This window comes from Engystomops pustulosus, chromosome 2 (genome assembly GCF_040894005.1).
Source record: "Engystomops pustulosus chromosome 2, aEngPut4.maternal, whole genome shotgun sequence".
In the NCBI taxonomy this organism is placed as follows: Eukaryota; Metazoa; Chordata; class Amphibia; order Anura; family Leptodactylidae; genus Engystomops; species Engystomops pustulosus.
The window spans coordinates 143156466-143166501 of record NC_092412.1 but is presented as its reverse complement, the minus strand read 5'-3'; the positions used below and the strand labels follow the sequence as shown (position 1 = coordinate 143166501).

Sequence of the window (10036 nt, the reverse complement as noted above, 5' to 3'; positions counted from 1 at the left end):
ACTTAAGAACACCCGACATACATACGACCCCTAGTTACAAACGGACCTCTGGATGTTGGTAATTTACTGTTCTTTATCCTTAGGCTACAATAAACCGCTGTAACAGTTATCACAGGCGTCTGTAATTAAGTGTTATTGTTAATATTGGTTCTGATGACAATCCAACACTTTTAAAATCCAATTGTCACAGAGACCAAAAAAATTTGGCTGGGGTTCCAATTATAAAATATACAGTTCCGACATACATACAAACTCAACTTAAGAACAAACCTACAGGACCTATCTTGTACGTAACCCGGAGACTGCCTGTATATGAATAATTTTGCACTGTCCATGCCAAATCCATGTCATATATTTGCTCTCTGAACACAGCATTAACAAAACACCATGCATCCTTTTAAAATGCAACTTTTTATTAGGCTTTATCATGTATTTCTTGGTCTCACTTTATGTCATATATGATCATAATTCTTTTTGATTCCCAAAACTAGCTCATATTGTGATTTTTTTCCCCTTCTTCTCTATCAGCCATCCCCTGACTCCAATTTAACAGTAAGTACAATACTTAACAGATTCATATACTGGAATACTTATTTGCTCTTCCTTATCAGACCTTAAAACAAAAGGTCCTGTGTATTTATTACAATTTTTTTCTTAATGGGTTTCTACATGTATTTTATGGTCTCACATTAAGGCACATTTACTAAGTCTTTGCGCCTCACTTTTGTCTGACAGTATACCTTCTAGGCCATAACGGCTTGCATGGGTATTTAAGAAGTGTCCGAGCTGCTAATGCGTCGCACGCAACCCTTCTGCGGTGGCCTCCATGCGACACAAATTAGCGGGCGTGCTGTCGGTCGGTCCGACTGATTAGGACCGAGCGCCGTATTTAACTTGCAAATTGTGTCGCAAGGTGCACCACAAAAGAGATGGTTAACTCTGTCAGGCCTGTGCAGTGAAGCGTCACATTCATGATTTCTGCCACACAATCTTAATCGCCGCACTCAGCATTCTACACGGAGATAGCACTTTTAGTGCAGTTTCCAACTTTTTAAGTAAATGTGCCCCATTTTGTTATATAGTCTCAAAAAACCACATATGTCATTTATTTCCAAAACCACAATTTTTTCTTTCTTTTTCCGCCATCCCCTAACTTCAATGGGACATTACAATACCTACATATAGCAGATTCAGACATGGCTTCTGAAATACTTCTGTGCTCTTCTTTATCAGACTTTAAAACGGTTGTCAGGGTTTAATCTAAAACATATAACCGGCCAAGGAGTGGGGAGTAAGGCCCATTGCAGGCCTATGGGGGGCATATATTCGATGTATATATATCAGCCATATATACGTCCCCCAACGGCAGTGTGAATGAAGCCTTACTTTAGGAAAACTCAGGGGACTTGCTGGGGATAATATATCACTCCCTACGACAGTTCTATGTCTGTCTTTGGAGCTCTGCTGCCCTTAGATTTATCAAAGTGGCTTTTAGACCTTCATAAATCTGTTGGCAGTGTTCTAATATTATGGAGGTTGTTTGCCACAGTTGCATAAAAAGTTGCATAAAAAAACAGAAAAAAGGTCACAAAACATATACTGGGGGGGTGGGGGTGGGGGTGGAGTCAACTTGCACCAAAACAGAAAGTCACATTACATTAATTTAGTCCTATTGACAGAAATATGCAGGTTTAATGAATTTGGTGCAAAAAGAGTCTCCGTCAAAGTTACTTTGCATTATCCTATGTTCATTTGGTGCAATAGAAAGCCGTAAAATACCAATTGCACCACAACTTGGCCAAAACAAAGTTCTACAACTTCCTCAACTCTGCAGAGTGTGGGGGGTTCAGAGGATAAGACATTTTCCTTCTAACCTGTGGGTAGGGGATACATGTTTATAATGAGGCCATCAGGTACCATGCAGATGTCATCCGTTAAAAGCAGGAGACCTACTGTGGGGAACAGGGAAAAGTGAGTAGATTTTATTTTTGGCAGCAAATAGGAATGAGCAGGGTCATTTGCCAAGATTTCTACTCTAGCCTTGATTTCATGAGGGATAATATTTGCATTTTGGCATTTTGCAAATTAACATGTAATAAAAGGACGATATATTAAACAAAGTAATTTTTCATTCTGCAGGGAAATCATTTATGTTAAAAAAGAAAATTTGCATTTACTGCAACATTATTTAGAATTATCACACTCTCTCTGTTATTAATGCGTTAATATATGTAATTTATCCATATTACAACAGGGGATAATTTGTGTCCTTTTTGAATGCATGGGAAACAATTGTTATTTAAATGAAACGCTACTTGAACATTCAGCCAATACCACATGCAACTCCTTCTGTGCGGTAAGTGACCCTTTTTTCTCCAAAAAGCTAGATGAAAGAATAGATATATTTTGGCATTTGAAATCCATTTTATAACAATACAGACCACTGCATCTATAAGTCGGTGTAATATAGAAATTATATATAGTGTATTTGGGTACCCTCTAAATATCCTCCTGTGTGCTCCACTATTCTATAACTGTGCCATAACTATTATAGTAGCACATACATGACTGAGCAGCACACATGACATATTGATGTGAAGCACAGCACTCCCCTGACTCCCCATCATTGGTATTTGGACCTGACGAAGGGAAAGGTATGTTCCCAAAATGCATTGTCCAATCAGAGCTCAGCTTTCATTTTCTCGCAGCTGTTTTTAAAATAAAAGTTGAGCTTCCATGGGCAACTATAACACTTTTACCTTGGACACTTGTACATTAACAGACACTTATAGACATGAACATTTGTTTTTTCATGTTTCTAATGTAGAGGCTACAACTACAATCATTTATTATTACTATTGCCACCTTATTACTAATTCCAAAAGGTCTTAAAATTGCATTTGGAGAACATTTGAAAAATTTAGTTTAATTATAGTGAAATCAACTGACCATGTGTATTTTTCTTCTCATTACAGATTTATCATAACAGTTCACATTATAAATCCAGGTGTGATGATCACTGCATCCATCACATGTGCAATGAATCAGTGAAACATGAATGTAACATTTGCTGCAATGCATCGTGCAACCATATGCCTAATAATGGTAGGTAACTTCAGAACTGTATTTAAAAACGTAACATTACTCTGTATGCTGATAATACATTTCACTATTACATTCAGTATAATGATCACATTTTAGAACTATAATTAATAAAAATTATATGACTTGAGGTTTGCCAGAACATCACTCAAGTTCATATTACTCTTTTTTAATCTTAGGTAACAGTACAGCTATGCCAAACACACCACAAATGAGTTCAGCCGCTCCAACCACTGCAACAACTACTACTACAACACTTGTATACAGTGTAAGTATTAAGAAAATACTCCTCAAGAAACATATGCACCACCATCCGTGCTATCATCCGTGTGTGGCAGCAACCTCCCTGTTCAATAACTACTGTAAAACGCTGTGATCTGCATGACAGATGATGTTTCCCGTCATGCCATACTGTGGATCCCCACCATCCCTGGCACTGAGAGAAGTGGTAGGGGGTGATCACTCGATCACTATAAGAGCTATACTGCAAATAATACAATTAATGAAATATCATTACTAAATATATGTGTGGTGCACACAGTGGCAGGAAAATTCTTGTTTTGACTTATACCATCCCTTCATCTGGCAAAACGTATGTTGCATTCCTTTTACTTCCCTATTGCCCTATGCTACTACCATAAACCATAACCATAAACATCTGAGAGAATTGTGAAATTCCAGTGAGTAGAAGGGACAGCTAACATTGGAGATACAAGTGAGATTCTTACCTTTAACCTCTTAACTAGAGATGAGCGAGTATACTTACCCGAGTTTGATGCTCGTTCGAGTATTAGCGTACTCGAAACGGCTCGTTGCTCGGACGAGTATTTTGCCTGCTCGAGATCGAGCTTTTACTTAAGGAAATACAGTGAGGAACAGTGAACAACACAGGGAAAACAGTGAACACAGGATCATTTAAGTGAAGAACACAGTGAAGAACACATTCCAGATGTTTCCGTACATCTACTAACTTATCCGAAGACACGAGTGCCGAACTGTGTTTTTCACAATAGTATGTGAAGAACAATATGTTAGCAGATGTACAGAAACATCTGCAATGTGTTCTTCAGTGTTCTTTCAATGTGTTTTTTCAGTGAAAAATGCTCGAGTCTCCCATTGACTTCAATGGGGCTCGTTATTCGATACGAGCACTCGAGCATCAGGAAAAGTTTGACTCAAGTAACGAGCACTCGAGCATTTTAGTGCTCGCTCATCTCTTCTCTTAACGTCTTGGCCATTTTGCACCTTTCTGACACAGCCCTTTTTTTGATAATAACTTTGAAATGCTATAACATATCAAGGTGATTTTGTGACTGTGACACATCTTACTTCATGTTAGTTGAGGAATTTAGGCAATATGTTAAGTATTTATTTATGAAAAAAATGGAAATTTGGTAAAAAATATTGAAAAAAATATGTTTTCCAAATTCAAAATTTTTGGAAAGTTAATTATTTCATTAAATTAACTTGATAACTAACATTTTCCATATGCCTCCTTTAATCTGGTATTATTCAAGGAGGGCTCTCTGGTTTATGCATATAGTGCTGTGCACTACAATACCTCTGGAACTGAGAGATTGGAATAGCGGAACACTGGTATAAGAGTTATCCAAATAGAGGTGGTAACCCTGCACCAGCAGTGGGTGCACCAGAGCCCACACAAGCTCCCCAGTAACTCCTAGGGAAAAGGGGTATTCTGGGGAGTTAATTTGTGTGTATTTCCCTCTTAAACCTAAAACCTGTGGGTATACCCTGTGATACTCTCGCACAGCTCATACATTTTGATTCTGTACCTTGCCCTCTTGCTGAGCAGGTACTGGTGGAATTTTAACCTGCCTTTGAAATGTATAAGTGACTCATCTCATGTACAGAAGCTGATCAGTGATGCAAGTCACTAATCAGAGCCCGATGGTTACAAGATGCACCTAGGGAGGTAGGGCAGGAGGAAAAATTGGGAAATCAATGGAAAAAAAAACACAATTTGTGCTCTTTGGGAGGTGGCATGATGCCCCAAGATATGTCACCATAGATTGATTTATGCTCTCCTAAACAACACCAATCATCAAGTCATTTCCCAGGGTTAATATGACATCCTCTTTTATTCCTTAGGATAAGAAATGTAGATCATTTAAGTGTGATGGGACAGACTGCTATAAAACTCAGACTGGTGCGCAAACAAAACAATGTCAAGTGGGAATCAACCATTGTGAGGTAATTTATTTAATTAATTTTCTACCATCTTCATATTTCACAACACATTAATAAAGACTGATAAAAGTGTTTACCACGACTTCTACACAATAGAATGCTCTCTACACTACAGAACGTGCTCTTCCTGAATACATTGACTATTGTGGGCAGGATATCTATGATCTATGTTATAGTGCAAAGACTATCAGGGTAGCTATGTTGTAGAGTGCTGCCATCATTCTTATGCATAAGGCCATAAGAAAGACACCCTACTTAGCTGTTTTGAGCTTCTTGTCCCTCTTCAGTATTGAACAACCTTAATGGACTGAGTGACATACCTTAAAAGAAGTCTTGGTACTATGTTTCTGGTATGGCAGGTATGAATTCAGTTGTATACTTTTAACCATTCCTTAGGACTCTATCAGATGTGATGTGACAGAACAGCATTAGTCTTTTAATAAATGTATAATATTCATAGTAAATAAATGTAAACATTTTCTTTTTTCCATACAGTTGCAAAAAATTGTGAAAAACAATGTTGTCTCATATGAAGGAGGATGCAGTAATACCTGTTCCACCAGTACTAAATCCTGTGCGTCTATCACTACCGGCGACTGTTTCCAGGAATGTTGTAATGCCACAAATGCTGGATGCTGCATGAAGTTAGATGGCCAGGTTCACTTTAACACTGCTCCTCTAGTCCGGAAAGGATCAATCCTAAAGATATTTACTTGTGCTTTCTTTGTTATCTTCATCTCCCGCTTCATTTCTTCTTCACATGCATAAATTAGTATTTTCCTTTTAGTTAATGTGCATTGCAGATGACTATTTCAGAGAATTTACGTTTCATTTGTTCTACTCCCTATCTAATGATCAGTCGACATTTTCATTGAGACATCATACATAATATAACATCATAATATTGTTGGGTTTGGTGTCTAGTCAATTGAAATGTGATTATTGTACTACATTCCTGACAAAATATGAAAAGAGATCATGAAAATATTTATTTAGTTCTTTTTTTTAGACATAGTCCTTTAATTTATTGTACTATATGCTAATTTTACATTTCATATACAACTGTGATTTTAGAAATGGTGGTAAAGTGAAGGATGGTGAAAATCCTATATTGAATTCTGTACCACGTGCCACTCTATGTTACAACAAGGTTTGTTATGTGTGCATTCCATATGTAATATCTATTTTTTTAATCCATCTGAAAAAGTTACCATATGGGAACAAATTTTTAAAGGGGTTTGTCGGGCTAAAATATATACATCCAAGAGGTCCTGAATATCAGATTGATGGAGGTCCAACACCCAGAACCCACAAAGCTCAGCTGGTAACAGAGCATAAAACAGGAAGTGTAAAGCTCCAGTCTCAGTGTAGTGGTTAGAATAGGTCACTGCAGACCAATTTGCATTAATTTTAACAGCTGAGAGGCAGGAACCAAGTTCAACTTAGACAGAGAACATTTAGCTGGCTGCTTTCTGCTTCATTCTCTGTTTATTAGGTGATAAAAATAGCTGATCTTTGGGATCACAAATATGATATTGTGGACCTATTCTCAGTATAAGTCTTTAATAATTTCAGCCCAGAAAATCTCTTTAAAGGAAATTTACCACTCCAGTAAAGCAAAAGTAAACTGCACGTATTCACCTATACTCCTCTTCTCCTCGATCCCGACGCTGGTCTTCTTTAATCTTGACACGCCAGGGTCGCCTGAAAAAAACGAGTTATAAAAAGCAGCCCGGAGCATGGGGGCATGATGCCTGGCACTCTGGCCTGTTAATTATTCGTGTGACATCACATCCCTCTCCCCCTTTTTTTATTTTTGCTTTATTTTCATATGTTTGTGCTTTGTTACTACTAAAATCAAACACATATGATGTCAAAATGATTTAAATGAAGTATAAATTGTATATTGTAATTATATATTTTAAAATATACCTACATATATCATTTAAGCTAGCAACCAAATATAACATAATAACTGATGAAATAGAAACACAATAAACCAATTAGATATTTTGAAACCATGATTATATTTGTGGCATGCATTTAGTTAAACAATTCTATGGCATTTCTGTTTTCATACTGTATACAACAAATCAATTATTTTTCAGTAGTATAAGAATTTGTAATTGGATGTAAACAACCAAAATAAAAGAGGAAATCTTTAATAGCATATATTTTTATATTTATTATAGTCCTGCACAATAGCCAGACTTATAATTAACGTCTCATGTGTGCAAAAGCTATTTAATCATCCTATTTAGTATCCTGTGAGCTGAAGTAATTCTTGTCTAATTTATTCATGACATATCTAATCTACATAAACGATAGTTTGCACCAATTTGCTGGCACACTGAAATGATGGATTTGCCTTAAAGGTATTTTCCCACGTAACAAGTTAGGCCCTATGGGACCCCACAGATCATAAGTACGGGGTTCAATGGGGTTCGAGAAGAAGGCAGTCATGAGACTCGACAATCCCCGCATAATCCATAGTGATGAACGGGGGAGTGCGACCATGTGCGAAAGGCTGCCATGGTCGTCTGGGGCAGCAAAGAGGGGTCAGACTGGAGTACATAGGACCTCATCAGACCCCCGTTCTAGCAGTCTGTGGAGGTCTCATTACTGAGACCCCGAGCAATCAGAAAGCTAGGACCTATCCTGTGGATATGGCCCAACTTGTTCCATAGGAAATACCCTTTAATTATTATTAAAACCAGTTTAGGTTTGCTGCTTACCAAAAGCATGAAACAATAATAAATGCAACTTTTGCTGAATTTGAACAATATCAAACTTTAATAAATGCTTCATTGGGTACCTATGTACTTGCAAGATCACTGAGAGTATACAAATAGCGAGAGTGGACATATAGAAATAAACATATAATAATGAATATAGCTAAAATTGCCAGCCCCATTAATTTACACTATGTGCACATGCAGAGTACTGTATGTAGTCCAGTTCGTAATGTACAATGTACATATCTAGTCTTTGTGACCCCACTCAGATGTATAAGGAAAATATGTAGTATGTAGCTGTAATTCATTTTGTTGGGCATATCCTAATCCTCCACTTATTCCTAATTATATAATGCACTTATATCATGTAAGATCTACTTAGATGTAACTTAAAAATCTTAGAGAGAGTATTTATTATAGAGAATACATATACAGCCATTCATACGGGCAAACAGTGAGCACTTCCTATTCAGAGTCTATGTGAAAATATGATCTATAAGGTCTCACACTAGAGGCTATTTTCCAATATCTTGTACATTACTATCATTACAAACTTGGTCACATTAACTTTTATATATACCTTCACTTTATACAGATACATTTCTAGAATTCTCATTAAAGGGGTATTACCACAAAGAGAAGATTCCTAAATATACTCAGGATAACTAATTGGATTCTCTAATCCAATGTTATTAACAAAAATACAGCATTTCACAGATAAAATTCCAAATTGTCTTTATCAGTCCTGGTGTACAAAATGTCGGTTGCCCCTGGAACCGACCCTGAATCTTCCAACTTATTGTTCTTCTCTCTGACACTGCACTGGGCTGCTCTCTGCACTCCAGCCCCCATCCTTGCATTCCAGGATGAGCTCACACACAAAGACTACCTGTCAGCAAGCAACAGATAATGAGGAGAATAAAGCTACAAGCTATAGACAGATAAGATCTTTATCCAGGGGAGGGAGGCATATAGCTATGTGTATGTTATGGCTGTTATAGCAGAGCTGAGAATTTCATGTGTAATATGTATATAATGGATCTCATCATCTTTTATCTATGATCTGTCTCATTTCTCTTTCTATATGTCAAATACTAGTGAATATTAAGAGGCTAAATGAAAGTGTATATAAGCCCTGTACCCTGATAATCTAACCACATTGTCAGCACACAACACTAGAGGGATCATAAAATTTGAGAATTCTCTTTCATGGGCAAACCTACCCTATTGAACCAAAAGCTCTAATCAGAGTAAAATAATAGACACTACTGAGATACCACTACTCTCTCAGGACTTGGTCTTGCTTACACTCTTCTATGGTCTTCAGAAAGGTACAGTACCTTTGGAGCTATTCAGTGGGTCCAGTATCGCCTTCCTGCAGTGGGTGACTTGATAAAATAGTCAATAACAAATAATCGGTTTCAATGTTCTGGACTGAAGTCGTAACATCAGTGAGCAAATAATGAACTATAAGTGTATGAAAAACTGGGGAAAAACAATGTGTATACTGTAAGGTGGTCTGTGAGTTACCTTCTAAATAAATGTGCAGAAGTTTATCTATAATGTATATTTGTCCTGTATATGCTGACATAGTAAAATTACATTAAAGATTCTAACAATATAATAGTGATAGTTGTGATAGTGTTGTATCTTGTCTCTACAATGAATAATTCATTTTGTTTTATTAAAGAGAACCTGACATTTAATTTAACCCTCCCAAAATAAATACTTCATTAAAAACCAAGGTAATGTCATCTAAGGTCCTTTTACCCAGTTACATTAGTACAACTACCTCACATATGTATCTGATTACATGAAATCTCTTGTGTAGAAGAAGAAAGAATAGATGTCCATGGAGGCATGCTGGGATTTCATTTGATCAGATACATACATGGGTTAGACGTTGCAAATGTAATTGGGTAAATAACCTTTGAAGACATCCCCTTGGTCACATGACGGTCACATTACATACTGAATGCTGAGAAGAAGCA

At 36.9% G+C, this 10036-nt stretch overlaps 1 protein-coding gene across 1 annotated transcript; it reads left to right on the top strand.

The window, feature by feature from the left end:
* Positions 1-465: 465 nt before the first annotated feature.
* LOC140118621 (uncharacterized) lies at positions 466-9628 on the top strand. The gene is made up of 6 exons (XM_072136747.1): positions 466-552; positions 2255-2356; positions 2976-3105; positions 3282-3370; positions 5212-5313; positions 5806-9628. Exons 2-6 carry the CDS (start codon positions 2282-2284, stop codon positions 6076-6078), a joined length of 669 nt encoding a protein of 222 aa, XP_071992848.1. The 5' UTR covers positions 466-552; positions 2255-2281; the 3' UTR covers positions 6079-9628.
* The last annotated feature ends 408 nt before the right edge of the window (positions 9629-10036 follow it).